At 48.4% G+C, this 22,323-nt stretch overlaps 1 protein-coding gene across 1 annotated transcript; it reads right to left on the bottom strand.

The window, feature by feature from the left end:
* Window positions 1-995: 995 nt before the first annotated feature.
* PAX6 (paired box 6) lies at window positions 996-19,110 on the bottom strand. Its single transcript, XM_059070380.2, has 12 exons — window positions 19,081-19,110; window positions 18,663-18,723; window positions 14,960-15,090; window positions 14,131-14,172; window positions 13,821-14,036; window positions 12,907-13,072; window positions 6,851-7,009; window positions 6,292-6,374; window positions 5,899-6,049; window positions 5,684-5,799; window positions 2,696-2,846; window positions 996-1,994 (listed from the first exon to the last, which is right to left on the bottom strand). The coding sequence occupies exons 2-12, from the start codon at window positions 18,670-18,672 to the stop codon at window positions 1,909-1,911; spliced, it is 1,311 nt and encodes a 436-aa protein (XP_058926363.1). The 5' UTR covers window positions 18,673-18,723; window positions 19,081-19,110; the 3' UTR covers window positions 996-1,908.
* Window positions 19,111-22,323: the final 3,213 nt, after the last annotated feature.

Here is a 22,323-nt window from a genome sequence, read left to right as displayed (position 1 = left end):
ACTTATATGTTACACAGAACAGACAGAAATAAAAGTCTCAGACAGGCCTTTTTCACCCAACAAAGACTTATTTTTTTCCATCCTTTGCTTGGGCTCAAGCACTCCTGCCCTGCGTGCCGCCACTTTAAACATGATCAGATCTGTGCTTCATTGCAAATAACAACTGACCAACAATGGGCCCTGCTTCATAGATTTGGGAATGTTTGGCTTAAGCTGCCAATGACTGAAGGCCTTTAACTCCCACCGGCCAGTCACAGTCCGCTTTGTTGTTGTCTGTTGATGTGTCTGTGCTCATTATTCCTTGACATGCAACATCCCCCCTCCAGCCTCCACCCATCCACAGCCGCACAGAAAGCGAGATTCAAATGGGAACAGCTGTAGTGGTTCAATGGGAAGTGATGCCCCTTGTGCAAAGGGGAGGGAGACAGAAAAGGGAGAGGGGCTATTTGAGAAAGGCAACAGCTTTCAGGGAGTCTTGTATAAGAAACCTACTTTTGAATATAGTTCAGTGAAATCGCTGTTGAGACAGGCTGACGATGGAAATCTGCCCAGATTGAAAATGCCAGCCCTAATTCAAAAGACAATTCCTAGTTAATAGGTTGTTGCATTTTAAAATTATTTCTCGACTTTGAGCTTTTGAATTAAACAGCTAACTGGGAAATGCTACCATTTTGTATATGTACGCTGGGTATAAATGGGCACAGGTCTACACACAGCTTTAAGTGGAATTTCTTTCTAACACATTTGCGATTTATGACACCTATAAGAATTATTTCTTTAAGGAATCATCGGGATTTAAAATAGAGTATGTATGAAAGTAACCATTCATTTAAAATGTTAATCTAACAAGGAAACAAAATTTGTAACACCACACTATAAGGTTAAAAAGAAAATAGTATAATAAAGGAAATACAAAGGCTTTGGCATGGTTTTTACAATCAACAATGGTTAATTTTGATATGTAGTTGTGAACAACTTCAAAACACTTAAGTTTAAAACTCTTGCAAGCACTTTTAATTGATTAGGAATGAATTCTAGATGCACAAAATGATTGGACTGTGAACAGTAATACAACTATATCTAAGAACAATTAACTTTTGCTGGCCAAAGAAGAAACTTATGATTGCATGAAAATGTGTATAAAACATCTATAGAGTATTCTTGTCAAATATAAATGAAATTAACTTTATTATAGAAATCATTCTGAGGATTTCTAGGGAAGACAAATACTTACATTTTGACATAAAACAAATTGGATTATATCGAAGACACACTCTACCTTTTAGCTATCAACTTTTTTCTTCCTTGAATTTATATCTTACCCTTTTTTTGCACATAAACTTCATCTGTTAACAACCTTTGGAAAACCAACAGATATTTCTTACATAAATCTAGTGCATGTTGTTCCAGGTTTAATTATATGCAAAGGAATGATACAAACGTGGAACATCAGTCCATAAACTATGAACAGATGGGTAGAAGTATTCGATATATCTTGATAAAACTCAAATTCGTGGCAAAGCTTGTTGATCATGATTTCCTTTTTTTAAAAAACAACTTCATGACCAACAGAGATCAAACATCCATCCAGTCTACGTTGTTCTTTTTTTCATTATAACATACAAATGCCCATTTACAAATAATACACCAAAATGAATAAAAGTTTGGATACCAAAATGAAGATTTGTTCCAACTGATATCGTGCCTTCTGTATACAAAGGTCCTTGTTTCAAGTCCATTCCCCAGTGGTTCAACACAGGACACAACTGCAGAACTGAAGTGCTTCTAACAGCCATTTTTCTTTCCTTCCTGAACGTCCAACTGCTGTGTCCACATAGTCACTGACTGAATTAACACAATATATCCTTTCCTTTTGTTTGTTTTTTGATTGTTTGTTTGTTTGTTTTTTTACTGTAATCTTGGCCAGTATTGAGACATATCAGGTTCACTTCCAGGAACTTGAACTGGAACTGACACACCAGGGGAAATGAGTCCTAGAAGTGGATGAAAGAAATAGCCATGTAGATATTCCCTTCGAGAGACAGGCATGGAGTATGAATTTATAGGTTTAAAAAAAAAATCTCTAGTACTTTCTAACATTTAACTGAATCTAAAAAAGAAAAAACTTTTCAAGTCCTATAAACAAAAGTAGCACCTTCAGAAACCAGAAAGCATGTTTACACACATCTACTGAATCGCAAAGCCCCCCCACGCTGCCCCCCCAAAAAAAAACAACTCCATTTGTTTGTATGTTTGGAACTTTAGCAACAAAACCATCCTGGAAAACCAGAGTGGTACTTCTTCAGTTGCAATGAAAGGCATAGAGGAACTAGGAGGGAAGTGAGAAGTCGTCCAATAAACTCAGGGGGCCTTCACTGTTAAACTTTGGCTAATATAATAATTTCTTCTTAGAAAAGTTACATTTTCAGGCCTTGTCTTCATATACAGCTTCTGCAATCAAATTCAGGACAAACAACTTCTTTTTTTGTCAGTATGGCATCAAGTTACTAACTAGCTTGACTGAATTCCCCTTTTAATCAGTCTTCCCCAAGGAAGTGAGCAACAGAGAGTTAAAATACACCATCACACAAGGCCAGGAGGTTCTTTTTAGGTAAACTTTGAGTGAAGGGAGATCACCTGGCAAAAGAAGCTGCAAAGGCCACCTCTGTGCAGCCTGCGGAGAGCAGCGGCTCACCTGTGGAAGTGGTGCCCGAGGTGCCCATTGGCTGACTGTTCATGTGTGTCTGCATATGTGGGGGGGTGTAGGTGTCATAACTCCGCCCGTTCACCGAAGGGCTGGTGGGCAGCATGCAGGAGTACGCGGAGGTCTGGCTGGGGACTGGGGGCTGGGAGGAGAAAGGCGAACTCGTGGTTACCGAGAGACACTTTGCATAGCCACACCCCCAGCTCCCTCCCTCCCCCCAGGAACTCTGCCAACAAGTCTGATGTTAGATACTCGCAAGTAAAGCGCTGGAATTCCACATGGTAACACTAAGATCGGGCTTCCAACCAGTCCTTCCGTTGTCCACTGCTGGAGTAAAGTTGCCTACACACCAAACTTCTTGAAGTACCAAAAATTCAGACCATTCACTGTCCAGCTAGACTGTTGGCACTCTCCATAACATTAATTGGATTTTTGTCCATTTTCATCTTGGACCTCTGCTGGCACCTTTAGAGAAACTATAGCATGAGGACTTCCATAAAGACACACCCCCTCTCTTGTGAATTCAATCCATTTGGGAATCCAGCGACACCTCCACGCCTCAAACCCTGTATCTCAAGCTGTGAGGCAGAGGACAGTGGCAGGAACTCTCTGTAAAGTTTGTTTTAGGGACCTTGAAAGCCTTTCATGGTTGGACTTATGGATTTAAAGATTCTTGAAGAGGCAGATCAGTGATGATCTCAGGTTAAAGTAGTCAGAAGTGTCAGTAAATACCTAGCCCCACCCGGAGAATTAGCTGTGACTTTCTTACAGACACCAAAACTGAGATTAGGTTTTATCCACAAAATTGTGCTGCTACCCTCGGAAGTGTTTAGAATCATGGTATTGAAAAGATAAACCTTTATCCTGACTAAATAAGTATACAAGGCTGAGACAAAACACCTCATGAGCTCTCATGGGGCTGTGCTGGGGCAGCAGGCTTGAGATGAATTAATAGAAGCATATTGTCAGGAACAGGGGAGATGATAGTACTGCTCTGATCTGCGAACTATAGAAATGTTTAACATTCCAAGATCCACATCCTCAGAGAGGGTGATACATTAGAGAAGGTTCAGAGGAAGACACCCACCCTTTGTAAAATGGTTGAAGATTTTGGTCAACAGGATAAACTGATGGACAGATAGCCCAGCCCTCGCCCCCCTCCAAAATTCAAAGAGTAATTTTCTCTGAATAGGAGAATTGTTGATATTTTAATTTGCTTTATGCTTTATGAATATATATATATGGTTTGAATGATATTATAAGTTGTATAATTTTTTAAAGTCAGCATTTGAAATAAATTGACCCACACCAGTCTAGGTGAAAACAACTCTAACAGAATAGCAGCATCTATTTCATTGTTTCTAATTGTTTTCTCATATACACACGTTTTTATCTTCATAGAAACCTAGATGTTGCTACAATTTACAAAACTGAACAAGACTCTGTGGCCTTATTAAAGTCTGAGGATGACTGCTAACATCCGGTTCAAAGCAGGCCTTCAGGGCCCTGCCAGAATTTCAGCTTGCCTTTGCTTCTAATTCCCAAAATGACTTCCTCCAGGCAACTTTGACTTCTAGAAAATTCCAAGGCAGTTGTAGCAACCACAACTAATGGGCTGTTAATCCCTTAATTTACATTAATTGCTCTACGGCCAATAATATCCAGATGCAGTAAAAATAGACGTGTGAATTATTCCTCTGAAGTTGCTTATCTAACTGCTCCTGTATTAATCTAAAGACTGGAAAACACTTATTTTGGTGTGATTTGGGTTAGAAATCCAGCAGATGTTCAGTGGAGAATAAACGATTTGTGCAACCCCAAATTTGTTTCCATCAGGGGCTGATGCTGGCCAATCTCACACTATCTGGCATCTCTAACTGCTGCACAAATAGGACAGGAGTCCTGAGGAAGTCACTGCAGAAGGCCCACCACAAGACCAATTATTTCTCCCCATCAAGAATCCCTCTTTGGCTTCCCTGGTGGTGCAGTGGTTGAGAGCCCGCCTGCCGATGCAGGGGACGCGGATTCATGCCCCGGTCCGGGAAGATCCCACATGCCGCGGAGCGGCTGGGCCCGTGAGCCATGGCCGCTGAGCCTGCGCGTCCGGAGCCTGTGCTCCGCAACGGGAGAGGCCACGACAGTGAGAGGCCCGCGTACCGCAAAAAAAAAAGAATCCCTCTAGTTCCAAAGTTCTAGTACACCCCACCTGCCTTAGACAACTTGCATCCTAAAGGGTTAACCTAGTACAGGGCCCAGCACACGTAGGGGCTGATAAATATTTGGGACGGAATTGAGAGTAGGAGCAGGTTGCTATACCAAATGAATAGCATTAGCCTTTCCAGGCAGCTGGGAATGCCACCACCCCATCACATCATTCACAGCAAAGACACACTAAATTTCTAGCAAATGCCTTCTATTCCTTTTGTTATTCTAAGATACAGAAAGAAAACTAGCTTTCCTCTATGTTAAGTGTATCGCACTATATGCAGATATGAATCCCAATTCTGGTCCTTTTTTTGTCCTCACTAGTTTATCAGAAACATCCTAAATAACCACAGTGCACATAAAGACTACACACTTATTAATATAAACACATGAATATAAACCCAAGTGTTATATATACTAACTCTTACTATCTAATAATTTGCCAACATCATTTTCATTTTCTGGTACAAGTTTCTGGTCCCCAAAACATGCCCCATTCTCACCCAACATCATCAAACCAACGTTCCCTATGAGCAAAACGTAACTTGACGGCACATCAGGTTTTTATTTTATTAAAGGCATGAATCAATTCATCAGTCAACTAAGAGACTCGATTGACTGTTTTCATCTCAGACTTGACTGATCAAGCCAATCACTATATTGAGAAAGGCTCCCAAGGGTACACACAGGGCCAGCGAGGTCTGTGGGCCCCAACCCACTCCTCACTTCTTCTCCCAGGGACCTGTTAAGCAAGCAGCCGCCAGCCTCACTTACTTGCATAGGCAGGTTATTTGCCATGGTGAAGCTGGGCATGGGTGGCAAAGCACTGTATGTGTTTGTGAGGGCTGTGTCTGTTCGGCCCAACATGGAGCCAGACGTGAAGGAGGAAACTGCAGGGAGAGGACACAACAGACAGTCATTGTGAGCGTCAGAGCCAAGGGCAAACAGGTTGCAACACATGTGTTAGTAGTATTAATATGTCAAATTACCAGGCGTGGTGGGTTGTGGGATTGGTTGGTAGACACTGGTGCTGAAACTACTGCTGATCGGAATATGACTAGGTGTGTTGCTGGCCTGTCTCCTCTGATTCCTCAGCTTTTCTTCTCTTCTCCATTTGGCCCTTCGATTAGAAAACCAGACCTGGAAATCAGATGGAACAGGTTAGCCCTGAGGCTGCTCCCAGCTCCACCCCATCCCAGACACGCCCACTGTCCTCCTCCCCCAGCCCCGAGAGGCAGGTGAGTGGCCAGTGGCGCAAAGCATTTAGCAAACGGAATCTGTTACGGTTTATACAAACAAATGGTGTTCCTTACAAGCACCTGTGTCTCTAGAAAAGGCAAATGGTATGAATGACAAAACATGAACACACGGTCCCTGGGTACCTGTATTCTCGCTTCAGGTAGATCTATTTTGGCCGCTAGTCTTTCTCGGGCAAACACATCTGGATAATGGGTTCTCTCAAACTCTGAAAGAGTAAGTTGCATTTTTCTGTGGTGTGCCAGAACGATACAAAATGTGTCAACCAAACTCTGGATCAATCTGGTTTCCACCTCCCGACTTCTATCACCTCCAACCAATTCCCTTTAAAATGCTACTACTATTAGATTGATTGTACTTGGAAGAACTATCCCATCAGAACCAAGTTCTATTCTCTTTGAAACGACATTCATTCTTCTGTGGCCTGAATTAGCCAAATCATCATTGTTTCTTCATGAGAAGTCAGACTTTTCATCTGTGAATCACTGGTACATGAAAAGAAGAAAGAAAATACACACACACACTGAAAAGATGCCCAGGAAAAGAAAAAAAAAAAAGGACAGAAAGAAAAAAGAAACCTTTTCAGGCCTCTGTGCAAGGGCCTTGGCTAAATTTAGCTCTTTGTACTGAAGATGTGGCATTTACTTTGATTTACTGCTTCTCTACTTTGAAAAACTCCATCACCTTTCTCCAGGGCCTCAATTTGCTCTTGGGTAAAGGATGTTCTATTTCTTTGCAGCTTCCGCTTCAGCTGAAGTCGCATTTGGGCCTCATCTGAATCTTCTCCATTGGAACTGATGGAGTTGGTATTCTCTCCCCCTCCTTCCTGTTGCTGGCAGCCATCTGGAACAAAAAGAATAGGACAGTAAGAGAAATTTGGAATAACTTGGAGTCTCCAAAAGGGGCGTCATACAGCCATAAACTCCAAAAGCAGTCTCATCTGAAAGTCTCACCAAAACATTCCCAAGGTAACTGTCAGCCTTCTTTAAATAAAAGACATTAGTGACATATGTTACCTGATTACCATTTTCTTTCTGTTTTTATCAAGATGAGACTGTACAATTTAGATACTTTTGGAATGGCATTTTTTGAATGACAAAACAAGTGCTGAAGTTTCCAATTAAAATGATCTTTTATAACTAACCTTTACCCTCCAAATGCCTCGCCCAGTTCCCTTTCCTTAGAGAATTTATTTACCTATGGCTGTGTTGGGAAAATAGAAGAGTGATGTTCAAGATTTCAGCTGATCTATGATCAGTAATTCCTATCTAATCAATTAGACGTTGATAGGTTTGTAGAAAATGCTATTAAGAAACCAAACCAAGCTTGTAATCTTTAAAAAAATATTTATCTAGTTTTTATTTGAATTCTGCACAGTCAATTTCATTTTAAAGGTTGTGAATTTAGAAGTGCTCGCATTGTTCTGCAGTTTTATTCAACTATTGTATGAGTGCGCTTTGCCTTGACACCTATTACGAGCACAGCTGTAATTATATCATCACCAAGAACAGGCTATAATTGCTGAAAATGGAATTTTATATTTAGATAAAAGGACTGTCCATTCTTTGTAATGTGTTGCACCAGAGAAAAGTAAGATTTCTTTTAAATTTTTAACGTGTAATTTTAAAAAAGAAATAGTAGAGAGTTCACTAACTAGCTAAACATGCTATGCTGCAGCTGAATCCTTGGCATATCATTTAAGTGGTACATTTTTAATTAGGGCATTTCCACCACTTTTAATGTAATTTCTATCATTAAACAGGGGAAAGTTTTATTGTTTTCCTTTGCTGCTTGGAGGGCAAGATGTGCACTTAGCCTAGCTGTCTGCTCGTGCGCCTTGCTGGAGAAGCCACGGCCTGGCAAGGGAAGGACTCAGCCTTGGCTGGGCCTCCAGGGCCACTGCCTGCTGGCTGGGTCCTTGGTCTTGGGTCCTGAGGCCCCCAAGGGATACCACAGGGGCTGGCCCCCCCATCCTAGAAACTTGGTCCGTGGGGGGAGGGGCCTCTAGGGGCGCCTTGGTGGGAATAGACTTGGCCAGGAATATCATTTATAACCAGGAGACAATAGGCAGTGCCTTCAAAGAGTTCAGGGAATTGTGACAGGATCTAGTGGGATCTTTTCAGGAACTTTGAAATGTTTTAAAACCCCAACTTTCTCCCCCATTTAAACAGGCGGATTCATCAGTACTGGCCACCATATGGGCCCTTGGAGATCTATTGAGATGACCACCAACACTTGAATAGCGAGGGGCTGCTTTTCAGCGCTGCACAATGCCCCGCGAGTAAGGGAAACTATTAAACTCCTGGGGCAGGAGCGTTGGCAAACTTTCGTGGGCAGAATTTTGAGGCCACAATGAGTGCGGACAACAAAAGGATTCTCCTGAGGCGTGCAGCGGGCCACATTGTGTTACAAGAAGCCCAGTCAACAGACTTTTCAGTGAAGTGTGTTAACCCCTCTGCTCTGCTATCATTAATCACTGTCCCAAGAGCAGGCGCCTCCATGCTATTTAGGGCGCTTAGCTGGGGGTTGGAGGGTGGATGGGAGGACAGGGCAGGGGGGGGGGGGGGACGCAGGGCCGGTGGATGAGGTCCGGGGCTGGGGGGGAAGTGAGCCGGGAGGCAGGGAGGATGGAGACCATGGTGGGGGGGGGGGAGACAGGAGAGGAGGGGGCGGAGGCCTGGTGGAGGGGTTTGGGGGAGTAGGAGAGAGGAGGGGCATGGAAAGGTGGAGGAAGAAAGAGGGCTCCAAAGAGACAGAGGCCAGGAAGGTATAAGAAGGACAGAAAAGAGTGCTGAGAGGAAAAAGAGACAAGAAGGTCGAAGGAGACAGGGAGAGAAAGAGAAAAAGGGAGATAAGGGAGAGAGAGACTATTAGTAAATGGGCCGTGGCTCTGCTTTGGGTCGTCTTGCGCTACATCAGAAAGCTGGGGGGTCGGGGAGGGCTACTTAGCTGAGGGAGAGCCGCTCACTCACGTGTGCCGGCACCAGGGTCTGTGCTAATTTACTGCCCCGAGTTTCCGGGTGACTTTTCAAAGTGTTTTGCAGGGAATGAAATGAAGAGCCCCTTTTATTTTCGGATTCGGTCAATGAGGAAGACTTTAGAAATAGACTTTTGGGGCCAACTAGAAAGGCCCATCAGTTATTGCTTTGCGAAAGCACAAACAAAAACCTGCGATGATCAGAGGTTTAGGGAAGGGAGCGCTGAGAACACAATACCATCTCGCGGGGGTGGTCACTCACGCCTTCTAGGAGGCCCCACCCCAGTCCTTTTTCTGGCACATTCGATCTCGCCAAACAAAGCTACCCGGGTCTGCCTCAGAAGACCCCCGCAGATAGCATTCTCTGCTCCCATTTGCTTCGCTGACGTTTTCCTAATTTTAAAACATGGACATTTGCGCACGCTCTCCCTCTCCCTTTCTTCCTCCCCCCCACCCCCCACTCTCTCCCTCTCTCTCTCTCTCTGTCTCTCTCAGCAACGGAGGCGTAGCACTGACTCGAACTGACATTTAAGAGGAGGAAAGTCAACGAGGATGAGGAGAGCTCGATTTTAAACCTCTTTGAGGGGAAAAAAAAAAAAAAAACAGCCGTGGAATTAGAGGCGGTTCAGGAGAAACCCGTGGCTGCAGGATCCCTCCAAGACCCTGAAGAGCAAGTGTGCTCCATTGAAAGTTTGTTTGCTCCTTTAAAAATAGCAACTGTTCGCAGCCAGGCAGTGCCGGAGAGGTCACTCTTAGACTGGGTGCCCCCCTTTTTTCTTTAGTGGATTTACCTTCCACTCTTAAAGCTTTTAGCAAAATAGAACTAGAAGTTGGATCTCGAATTCCCCACATGATAAACCTAAGTGGCAGACAATTAAGATATCTTCTTTAAAAGGCGCCCCCTCCGAGCGCAAAGAAGGGGCCTTCAATGGGCGCCGTCCACCTTCCAGCCTAATCCGCGAGAAGGCGAGTGAAAGCGCCTCCCATTATCCCAGCCCCAGTACCATCTGACGCTCGGGATAGGATTTGTTTCCTGGAAGAAGGAGAGGAGAGAAAGAAAAAAAAAAAAAAAAAAAAAGACGCTGGGAAATAAAATCATTCCTTAGTTTCTTAGTGTCTTAATCAGTGATGCGGAAAACAAGCAAGAAAAGATAGCAACCCGGTTGCGGCACCTTTTCAGCTCTGGAGCGCGGATCAAAACATTGTAGCATCTGTTGAAAAAGAGACTGACTAAATCCTATAGAGGGCCTGGGTATTACGGGGCTGGTGGGGGGAGCGGGAGGAGATAAGAAAAAGTGTCTCTGTGATCCCTAAAACCACCAAAGCGCTGGAGAATCGGGGCTGGATAGAGTTGTCTCTTGTTGTCAGCCCAAGTCGGCACAATTTTATTCACCGCCGCATGGCGTTGATCAGACGGAAACCAGATTTGTCTCCCTCTGAGACCTAACCTCGCCTTATGCTTTCGGAGTAATGGGCTCTTTAAAACCGCAAACCGGCTTCCTGGGCCGGCAGAGGGGGCGAGGGAGGGAGGGGGGCCTTCTTAACGCCAAGAGGACCGAGGATTCCGGGCACGTCAGCTGCGGCCGCCGGAGCCCAGGGGTCCCCACGCCCGGGACTCTGCGCTCGCCTGGCGCGACCGTCCTCCGCACGCGGTGGGGACCAGGCACTGGCGTGGGTTTTCTGTGGAGTGAAGGGGGAACTGGCAGTCGGTGAGCCAGAATGCTCTGGCACCTCGGCGCCTGAAAGTTCAAAGCTCCTGAACTAGCGCCACCTCCCGCCCCAACGGTCACCACCAGGTCCTTGCGGTTAGGCCCTCGCTTCCCGCGCTCACGCTCCCCTCGAAGAAAAGCCGCCCCAATCGGGTGCCGCCTCTGGTGGCAGCAGAGGGGCGGGCGAAGCTGCTGCCCTCGGCTTCGGTCTGGTCCGGGCTCCGGGGAGGAGGAGTGGGTGTCCTCGTTCCAGGCCCCGAGCAAACGTGAGCCCTCGCGCCCAGGGCTCAGCCCTCCCAGGCCCAGCCACTGTGTCCCACACCCTCCCCGAGACCTCTCGGACCCGCCGTCCAGACTCGGCGGGGTGGGGTCACCGGGACCGCAGATTGCGGGGGGCCGGGGCAGGCAACGGGAGTGCGTCTCTTGGCTGTGCCCGGCGTGCGCACGTGGGAAGCCTACGGTTTCAAGGGTCAGGTGAGGGAATGGTGGTCACTCCCTCGTCCTCACCAGAAGCCGGAGGGGGCCGGGGCCTGCGGTCAGGGCGGAGGCAGCGCCTCCTCGGGTGCAGCCTCGCACCCCGGGAGGCCGCGGTTCGGCCCGATCCGGCGTGGCAGCGGGCGGGCGGGCGGGTCGCCCGGGGGAGCTGGGGCCCTGCGCGTCGGGAGGCCTCGGCCGGCCGAGCGGCCGCGCTGGGAAACAGCGAGCCAGCGCTTTGCTCCCTATCTTCCCAGTGTCCGTCCTATATTGTTTCCTACTCTTAAAACTGACATGTCTAATTGGCAATTGGTGCCGAATCGTGTCCAGAGGTCTCTTGTGGAACATTTCTACAGCTGTCTCCTTCAACTAGACGCTTATTCATGTCGCCTTAATGAGAAACAAAACGTTCTCTAATGAGCAATTACAGAGCGACAGGATTGTTCCCATAACAAATTCTTGCGAGTGACAGAAGCATCCTTTGTACCAGATATTTCGCATACTGTTACCGATTTTCCCTTCTCTAGCCCGGCTCGGTGGAGGCGCGGGGCACTCAGAGCGGGTCCGAGAGCGCACGGATGCAAGGGCAGCCCAGTCAGCTTCCCCTCGCCGCCTCCCAGGCCGGGAGCCCCCAGGCTTCGTCGTGCTCCGGGGAGTGAGACGCCACGTCCCATTATCCCGCATATTATCTCCTTGTCACGAGGACAACAAATACCGATTAATCTTCGGCGTAAACTGTTTCCTATTCTTGACCAAGCTACCTCCGGTGTGTGTAGGGGAGGGGGAGAGCCAACAGACCAGACCCCACCCCCATCTGCTCCTCTTCCTCCATCCCCTCTCACAGATCCAAGGACGGTCCAGATCCTATCTTTCCTCCCAGCCCCAGAGTCGCTCCCGGCACACCAAAGTCCGGTTCACAGTATCTCACCCCACCCTTCTGCGCAGTCATCACCCACAAAGAGTGAGAACTGGGGGCCCAAGGGGTGGAAGGGGTCAGAGCAGAAGAGGGTAGGGTTGTTTAGTTGGGCAAGCCACCACTTCCAATGCCCCATCCTCAACTTGGCCCTACATCTCACTGCTCACCCTCTCATGTACACCCTACTCATAGTCACGTAATTTGTCAATTACGGCAAGAAGCAAAACGATACAATTATGTTTATCTTACAGTCTGTCAGTGTGTTAACTTGTCACACTTCTACAGCAAGGGGGCTCTCCGTGCATTTTAATGGCACATTTGAATAGGGCACCACGCAGCTAGCTCATACACACACGCATATACTCCTGCCCATAACACACACTCGAGCGCACACGCACGCACACACACACACACACACACACACACACACACACCAGCCACATTCATACTACCTAACATACACAACCCTCGAATTCCCAGGCCAACCAGCTAGTTCAACAAACACCACCTAGATACAACGCAAGTCGATATGTCCCAAGCCTTTGAAGAGTTTCTCCACTACATTCTCTAAGCACAAAAGCCCGGAGAGGGAAAAAGTTGGAGAAGAGGATGGGCAAGGGGCTGCATATATGGAGAATTTGAGGATGGGTGTTTGGCTTTTTACCTTGCGTAGGTTGCCCTGGCACCGATGTCCCCGGATACCAACCCGGGCGGGTGCCCCAGCTTCCGGTCTGCCCGTTCAACATCCTTAGTTTATCATACATGCCGTCTGCACCCATCTGTTGCTTTTCGCTAGCCAGGTTGCGAAGAACTCTGTTTATTGATGACACCTGCAAATCAAATCAAGATCAAACCAAATGGTAGAGTCTCCTGAAGACACAGTTGCCCTAAGTCCCCATCTCAGCGCGCCCACCGCTTAAAGAATGACCCTTAATACTTAAAAAATAATAATAATTCCCAGCCATCCTAGGACAGTGGGTGGATTTGCAGAGACGTAGTGGAAAGAATGCCAGCCATCACTTTGGGCATGAAAACTCAGTTGTGTAGAGAGTTGGAAGACTAGGGAGGGGTCCTTCACTGTTGCGCAGTGTCTCTGGTGACCTAACTCACAAGGCTGCTTTTTTGTTGTTAAAGACTTCCCCCCCAAAATATTGAGACTTGGCCTAGAGCTTTCTTTCACTTTTATTTGTTTTATATTAGGGCAGAAATGGATGTTTGATGCCTGAAAGAAGGTTCAAACAGGTAGATTTGGCGGAAGCTCGAATCTGGTTTTCATTTGCATTTTCCTTCTAGATTCCAGTGCCTTTCTCCAGGTGCCTCCGCTCTCTACTTTGCCGCATGCAAGTGAGGTGCATAACCCCCCACACTTGACTTCCGTTTTGCAGAAGGTCAAAACAAAGGTCAGGGTGCTCCTCTCAAGACCCCCAGGTACAGAGGAGACAAATGTGGAGCACGGAGGAGAGAAAGAGAGAAAGACACTGGCAGGGAGAAGAGCAGGGGGAGGTCAAGAAAGTGATGGTAAAGAGGGAAGAGTGTGGAGCTTAGGGCAGGGAGAGGGAATGTTCTCAGTGAACTTACACTTGGTATGTTATCGTTGGTACAGACCCCCTCGGACAGTAATCTGTCTCGGATTTCCCAAGCAAAGATGGACGGGCACTCCCGCTTATACTGGGCTATTTTGCTTACAACTTCTGGAGTCGCTACTCTCGGTTTACTACCACCGATTGCCCTGGGTCTGATGGAGCCAGTCTCGTAATACCTGCCCAGAATTTTACTCACACATCCGTTGGACACCTGCATAGGGGAAGTGGACAGAAAACCACATTATTAATAATTTCAAGACAAAAATAAAATTGTTTAAGTATGCATTAAACAATGACAAGCTTACGTTTTGATTGTCCAGCACTTGGACTTTTGCATCTGCATGGGTCTATAACACAAAAATATACCTTCAATGGTATGAGAACTTACTGTAGAGAGCTTTTTTCTTAAAATTACATTTGTAGCCCTAAAAACTACAAATAGGATGATACTTTCAAACAGTTTGAACTAAAAAAAACTAATTTAAAAGTTTTAAAAACTGTTTTTGTAAATAAATGCTGCTTGAAGATGCATCAAAACGAAGTCAGATTGTTTTGTGCTGACCTTGCTTAAACTGGTGTTATGCTGTAATGAGTGAAAGGGAAATGTAAACTGAATTTTTAGTTATTTTTCCTTTAAAAATATGCCCAATTGAGTAAATGTGAGTTAGGGAGGGAGGTAAATAGCACTCGTCTTTTAAAATCAATATATATATTTTCATAAATATGAAGAAATCAAACAAGTATCTCAAACTCTGAGGTAAGCATGGGATGAGGGAGAGGGGAATGAGATTATGTGGATTTACATAACTCATTTTATTATAGTTCATAAACTGTTACCACAATGAATGTTTTTGCCAAATGAAAAAAGAAAGTTTGGGGTTTTTTAAAAAATTCACACCCAATTTTTTTCTTAAGCAGATGAATTGTCTTATGTGACTGACCCAGGTTGGAAGAGATCGGGAAGGATGGTGGAAGGAAAGGGGAAAGCAGAAGGCGGGGGGAGTGGGGTGTGGAGTGGGGGTGAGGGTAGGTGGGTCCATAATTAGCAGCCTTTACAGTAAGAAATGAAGAGAGGGCGTTGAGAGTGGAGGGCCGCGGGGGGCGCGGCGAGTGGGGCGGCGCCGGGAGGATCACCTGCAGAATTCGGGAAATGTCGCACGGCCGGGCCCCGCTGTGAGCTAGCTCTACGATCTTCTGCCGGGTGGAGTCCGGCAGTGGCCGCCCGTTGACAAAGACACCACCGAGCTGATTCACTCCGCTGTGACCTGAGGAAAGGGAGAGGAGAGCAGAGCAGAGCGGAGAGGAGAGGAAGAAGAGTAAAGAGAAAGAGGAGGGAGGAGGAGGAGGAAGAAGAGAAGAAGAGGGAGAAGGAGACGAAAAGGAAGAAGAAAAAAGAAAGAAAAGACAACCACGATGCATCCTCAGCTCCCTGCCAACCCTGGCCAAGCTCAGCGATCAGGTCCCTGCTATCGATCAGAAATGACAACAGGACCTCGCAGCCATTCCTGGCATCGGGCAGCCCAGCCCAAACACAGCCGAGCTCCTGCCCACCAGACTGCAGAAGCACCATGCAGACAGACACACACCGACAAGCAAGAGCACACACACCTCACTACCGCCTTCACTCCAGCAGAGCCCCCAGCCCACCGCTGCCCTCCATAAACACCCCAGCCAGTCTCTGAACCCGCAAGGTGCAAATCATCAGCTCAAAAAATCTCCTCCCAAAGATACCCTCTGAGTGTCAAGAAAAACCACGAGTCCTACAGAACCCACACTGAATCTCCAAGGCCTCTGCATTGTTAGAACTCTGATAGCAAATCCTATAGCTCTCCAGTGCTCCCTCAGACACTAGAGTCCAGAAACATCTGTTGTCACATTACAAACTCTGGTGAAAGCAACACACAAGCACTGGGATTTAAAAAAAAAAAAAAAAAAAAAAAAAACAGGAGAAGAAAAGGGGAGGGAGTAGAGAAGAACCAGAACAGCAAATCTGTGGCTACTGAATCACAACCTGGGTTTCAGCACCTCCACTGAAGGCTTCCTCAAGCCTCAGAGCCCCAGATCGGCTCCAACCATAAAGTAATGTGGCTGCTGCAGTGCGGCGGAGATCTGGGAGTCTGTTCGCACCGGCCACAGCTCCGCTTTACTTCCGCTGCTAAACTCGACCCTCCCCACAGCCAAGGACAGATGTTAGCAAAAATCAAAAAGTGAAAAGAAAAGGAAAAGACCACACCACAGTGTCCCCCATCCCTCCTTTATCTGGTTATCTCACAACCTCACCCCATTGTCTAATCATAGGGAATAGGGAGTTAGCACCTCTGTAGCCCCTCCCCAGAAACCACAGGCACACAAATAAAGCCAACTGCCAATTCCCACTTCCTTAAAAATCTCCAACCTGCAGCCCCGACTCTAGAAAGCAGCCCTTCCAGGAGAAGATGTGGCTCCCCGCTCAGCTCTCCTCTCCTCTCTTCTCCTTGGAGCCTCTGATAAATTGACTCCAGAAAGCTGAGCTTCTTAGCAATAAATAAGCTCCAAATATAGAAGAGGGGGGAAAATATGATGAGCCTCTCTGACATTTGTCTTTAAAATAAAACTAGCTGCACGTCAAGTTTGAGCTTAATTTCTGGAAATAGGCGGAAGTCGCTCCGGATCATGCATGGAAGGCTAATTGAAAAGATCAGTCGGGGCGCTTGTGGCAGCCTTGTCACTTTGTGACAGTGCTCCGCTCCGGGAAATTGCATCGTCACGACAAACGGGACCGTGATAAAACGACCCTTTCCGTCCCTATTTGTAGATCACTCAGACGAGATTGAACTGCACTCGTTTCCCCTTCGAGGGGAGCCGCGTTTTCAGGGTAGCCGAAGGCTTGGGGCGGGAGGGGGGGCCCTCACTGAGGGGGGTGCTGGAGCCTCAACTCGATGAGAAGTGACAGGCGTTTGGGGTATCTAGGCTCCGGCCAGGCCCAGCGTGAGCAGGGACATGGCGGGGACACCGCTTCTCCAACAGAGCAAGGCCTCGATCGCGCTTCCGTTTTCTCCTAAATTCCCTTTATTGCCTTCCTTTGCCTGCTCCAGATACGGAGCCTCCCCTTTGGGCAAAGGGAGCCTTCCCGGAAAAAGAAAGCCTGTCCCAATGAAAGATCGAGAAAGACTTTCTAAACTTCACGCGCTGCCTGAGCAGTTCCCAATCTAGGAATACCAAGGCGTGTGAGGCCGCCTAACCCTAGACCTCCTTCCTTCTCCCCGCATTGCAAAAAACAACCTGCCCGCCACCTCCACAGCGACCGCCGGCGGGTGCTCGCCCAGGGCCAGGTCGCCTCTGCCAGCATCGAAATGGCAGCGAGGAAGCGCAGCTATAAGTTCCCCTTCAGAGGTTAAGCCTCAATCATTGTGTCCCTTCCCTAGGGACGGCTGGCGCTCTCGCCCAGTGGCGATGATTATGCGCCTAGAATTCGACCGCGAAGCATCTAATAGGAAAACATATGGTGTCAATTTGGATGCTCTGCGCCTCGCACACACCCGGGAGCGAGCGGCACAAAGCCCTGCAGGCCGGCCCGCGACCCCGCGCGCCCCTCGGGGCCCGCCAGCCAGGCCGCAGCGGCAAACCCACAGCTCCGGGCGCCGGCCCTCCCGAGAGCCTGCGGCTGGGGACCCTGTGCCGGAGGGGGAGAACCCAGCAGCCAGGAAGGGTGGACAGAAGCCTAAGCCTCGCCAAGGAGGGTTCCTACCAGGCCAAGTCCCAGGGCCTGGCAGGTTTCTGCACAAGTAATCCGCCTTAAAGCTCGCCACCTCTGCGCCCTCTCCTGCGCTTTAGGCCCACCAGCCGCGGAAGCACCAGGGGACGACTAGGGGTCCCAGGACAGATGCATCAGGCGCTAGGGACCCGCCTCAGCCTGCAGTTCGGCAAGGGAAGGTTTCTAGAAGGCTTAGGCCTTCGGGCGCTCCATACAGCTGAGCCCTTAAACCACGTCCAGACTCCGCACCTCAACCCTGGCCTAGTTTCGCTGGGCCTCCACGCTCCCAGGCCCGGTCTCCAGATTCTCCTGCCACACACCAGCACTCACGGACCGAGCAGGAAAATGGGCTGGGGGCCCAAAGGGCCTAGGCAGAGGGAGGATGGGAAGTGCAAGAGCCTGGGAATCAAAGGCACAGCGGGCCGGCACGACCAGGACACACACAGCAGCTATCGGGGCAGGGCTTCTCCAACTCCTGGGCTCCATCCCCACTCTCTTCCCAGACCCAGTAAACCTGCTCTCGCCAGGCGCCCTGTAACAGTCCCATGGGGCCAGTGTACCACCTCCACGCCACCGCAGGCCTGGGTGCCCCGCTCCGCTGGCCTTCCAGGGCTCTAGGCAGGGTGGGGAGGGGAGGAGCTGCCCTTAGAGTGACTGGGGGAGGGGAGCCCCCACCCCGCCCGAACGGCGGAGAAATTCAGTCTTCGCTAAACCCAAGGGGCCTCCTCCTCGCGCTGCGACTGGAAGCCTCCGCCCCGCCCTGCTCACCCCAGCCCCCCTCTCTGGGGTCAGAGCCCGGGCAGGGGCGGGGAGGGGGTGTGAGTTACAGGATTTGGGGGGATGGGGTTTCTCTACCGCAGCTTCACAAACTCTTGCGGGCCGTTCTGAGGGGCCCAGCCCCTGTTCTTCCAGGAGGGAGAACAGAGCAAACGCCCTCCCCTCTAGGGTTGCCGGGCTAGGAGAGGGGCGCAGTTGCCTTGGGTCCCTCGGCCTGGCGTCCGCGGTCTGGCCAGCGCAGACTCCGTGAGGCTCCACGCCCTCCCCCGACCCGCGCGCGATGCGTGCCTCCCCAGCCCCAAGTCCAAAAAGACCAGAGGCACTTACTGTTCTGCATGCTGGCGCAGGCTGGGGGCCGCGGTATCCCACGGGGCTCGAATATGGGGCTCTGTTAGCAAGAATAGAGGCATTAATCCTGGGCCAGCACTAGGTAGGCCTACCTCCCTACAGAGGATGTCCTGGAGCCAGGACAGGAGAAAGCCCCCTCTTTAAGGAAATAATCCACTCAGTCGTTTGCGGCGATGGGAGGTTCATCCAGCTCTGCCCTCCAGCGCATGCAAAATCTACCATTTGGGCTACAAATACTCCAATATTCCCAATCTGTTCCCCCCAAATCTCTCAGTAGTTAACCCTTTAATCAGGAGAATCGATGACCTGATTTTGAATTTTTTCTTCCATCTGAACAACAATGAACGAGCATTCTGACTCAGGTTTTGGAACCCAAAGCAGCCAACGTAGAACTTGCCTGAAATCTGGGATGTCTGTCCACTCTCACAATAAAAGGTCTCACACATCTGCACACCCCTAGTTAAAGTCTTCGCCCTAAGACAAACCAGAAGGAGAGAAAGGTATGTCAAACTGTGGCTCAAAAGCGTAGGCCCATGGGCTCTCTGATCCACACTCTCAGAAAGAAAAAGAAAAATGCATCTAGGTCTCAGACTGCCATAAAACCCGAAATCCCAGAGTTACACCCACATTTCCAGCAGCCTATCCTGCAGAAGTCCCCATGTTTTGCTAGTGGCTGCCCTGGCCTGGCTTGGGAGATTTGGAGAAAGAATCTGACAACTTGGGGCCCCATTTTGCAAAAATATCAAGAACCAGGGAAAGGAAGAGGGGAGAACAAGAGAAACAGCAGGGTTAGGAGTAGAGGCCAAGAGCTGGGGGAGGGGGGAGGGGGAGAGGACTTATACCTGAAGTTTAGATGTGAGGCAAAGGGGACCTTGGAACTTCAGGGTGCCTGAGGGTGCAGGCTGGGGCCTACTGGGAGGGCTCCGGAGCCATTACTCCTTCCTTCAAGAATTTCACCACCCCAGTTGCCCCAATGCCCCCAGAACCCAACTCTTTGGTTACTCCTTTATCCTTCACTCTCCCCCTCAAAGCTTCCCAGTCAGACCCCCTCTCTACTCACTTCTCAGCCTTTCTGGGACTTTGAAAGTGGCAAGCCTAACTTTTTCCCCCCAAACCTCACTTATTGTGATTAACTTCTCTTTTGGTGTTTAGATCTTCCCCCTTTTACTGTACTGTGACACACGCTGTCTACCTCGCCTCACTGCTTTATAAAGTATGAACAGGAGGGGGTGAGCGTGGTCGACAAAGCCTACAGAGAGTGAACAATGGCTTCTATTCTCCAGCTCTCCCCAAACCCAAAGAGCAAAACTGAGTCTCCCTAACCAGCAACACAGCTTCCAACCAAAGGTACCAACAACCCACCAACTCACAAAGGGAGAAGAGGGACACTTCTTGCTTTGCAATTCCTGACCCAGTGCTGTCGCCCAAGGTTACGACCTCCCTCCCTGCCTTCCCTTAAGAAGAAGGTTCTGGGGAGGGGGGGGGGTTGGAATAGAAAAGTAATTTCTTGTTATAAATATCTGGAGGTAATTGTGTTACTGGTGTGAGTTGTTAGGGGCTGTAAAAAGATACAACGGCACCGTGGGGAGCTCAATTGGGAAGAGAGAGTTACAATAAAGAACCCATTCAAAAGGTTTGCAAAAAAAAAAAAACCAAGTAAAATCATTAAATAGTCACAGCATCATTTTCCCTGTTTAAAAACAAAACTAAAAGTTTTTTTCTTGTTTTGCCTATTATGATTATTAATTTTGCCCGCCTGCAAGCCAAGAATCCCAAGAAACACATTTTTTTCTCTTAAAGGCCATTCATGGTCTAATTTATTAACTACCTGGGAGGCAGCTTAAATCCATAAAAATAAACTTAAGAGGAGGACTTTCCCCCAGCTTCCTAAAGCAGCCTGGTAAATATTGGCGAAGGCAGAGGGCTACCTAGTTAGCCCTAGCTGGGTTGGCTCCCAAAGCCTTCCTCCTGTTTGTTTCTCAGTCCCCAAGACCAAGTCAAGCCAAGGACAGGCAGAAAACCCAACTTTGCACAGAATGCCCAACCCCCCCTCCCCAACGTGGGATTCTGAAACTGCACATAGTAGCTGGTGGGGAGAGGTGGACTGGAATTCCCCCAGAAGGGTAAAACTTCCTAAACCCATACTGTAACCCACACCGTACTCAACCACAACCGAATGCCCCCAGCCAGCCGGTACATTCTTGGAGCCATTTTTTAAAAATCACTAGCTGATTCCAGAGAGGCCTAGCCGATTAATTTTCCAAGCAGCTAGGAAGATGGAAGCATTTCAAATCCTGGTTCTGCTCCTTTCCCACCCCCCTCTCAGCTAAGAAGCTATCTCATTACTTAAGTAATCGTTAACACTTAGTGCAAAAGCAACCCGGGAAGCAGGGCATCCGACAACCGGAAGCAGTCGCCTGCGGAGAGACTAGACTCCCTCCACCTCAGCCGCAGCCAAAGCCCCCCAGATCAGGCCAGGGATTCCTAGGGCCCCAGCTGGGTCAGAGACCCACTCGGAAAGGAAGGAGTCTCCAAATACCTCAGAGTCGCCCTGCCTTGGTCCACTAGGCTACTGAGCCACTGCCTCCCTACCCCTGACTCAACCTCAGCTTTTAATGCTGTTGTTGTTTTAATTACTTAATTCTCAAAATTCATCTCCAAACTTCTTAGCTAGGGTGAAGGGGAGAGGAGAGCTCACTTTCGCCCACCCCCCCGGCCCCCAGCCAAAGAGTAATTACCAATTAAGATGACAAAGTTTTACTCTCTAGGGCCAAATAAGATAACGACTAATCAAATTGCCTTCAGACATTTGCAAAGGTCACCGGCTATAAAAAATGTAATGTCAACGGCAACAACTATTATTCCTCCTCCGTAAACTCGCCAGGCTTTCAAGCTCTTTGCTTTTCATCTCATTTTCTGCTCCCACTCCCCTCTTCAAACCTTCCCAAGTTCCAGTTAAACGTTCAATATGGCTTACGGAGCTTCGGATCATATGTGAAAAAAGAAACCACCGTTCACTTTGTTTTTAAACTTTCTAGAAATCACTCATGACTGGAGGGCCGGGTTTTAGCACTCAAAAAAGAAAGCATTTCCACTTGAAATTCAACTCCATTTCCCCCCAATTACACTTGCTAAAATTCAGGGCTATTATGGTGCAGGGAGACTGAGAAAATCTGCACAAGGAAAGAGGCAACAACTTTATGAACTTTGAAAAGACACTTTTCCTCCTGGGGTCTTAGAATCGAAAAGCTCTCAAATTACTCAGACTAATTAGCTGGGAGAGGACGTGATCAGACGAAGGGGAAAGCCAATGCTTTCATATTGATTTTCTTAAAGGCCTCACAAAGGAAAAAATTCAGGAGATTTGAATTTTTTAAAAAATCCGCCTTTCCACCTCGAAACTTGTTGAAATGGCAACACCGGGTGCAGCTTTGTCAGAGGAAGACAAGGAAAAATACCCACCGAGCGCTGGGGGCTGGAGGACAGGGAGGACCCCAGCTTTCGCAGGGCGAGGGCGAAGGTTGGGGAAGCCTGGGGAGCAGAGAGTTTTCAAGTTCCGAGCTCTGCGCTCAAGTTGGGGGCCAGAGCCTGGGGTCCTGATGGAAGCTGACAATTCTCCCGCTCGGCTCGGAGCTCCCTC

Source organism: Kogia breviceps, chromosome 7 (genome assembly GCF_026419965.1).
Source record: "Kogia breviceps isolate mKogBre1 chromosome 7, mKogBre1 haplotype 1, whole genome shotgun sequence".
NCBI classification, from domain to species: Eukaryota; Metazoa; Chordata; class Mammalia; order Artiodactyla; family Physeteridae; genus Kogia; species Kogia breviceps.
Note: the sequence above shows the minus strand (reverse complement) of the source record. Positions and strands in the feature narration are given on the sequence as shown.

Coding starts and splice junctions, on each gene's coding strand:
- PAX6 (XM_059070380.2), bottom strand. Junction 14,173..14,959: donor ACATTTCCCGAATTCTGCAG/GTGATCCTCCCG, acceptor TTTGTGTTATAG/ACCCATGCAGATGCAAAAGT. Junction 7,010..12,906: donor GCCAGGGCAACCTACGCAAG/GTAAAAAGCCAA, acceptor TTTTTGTTCCAG/ATGGCTGCCAGCAACAGGAA.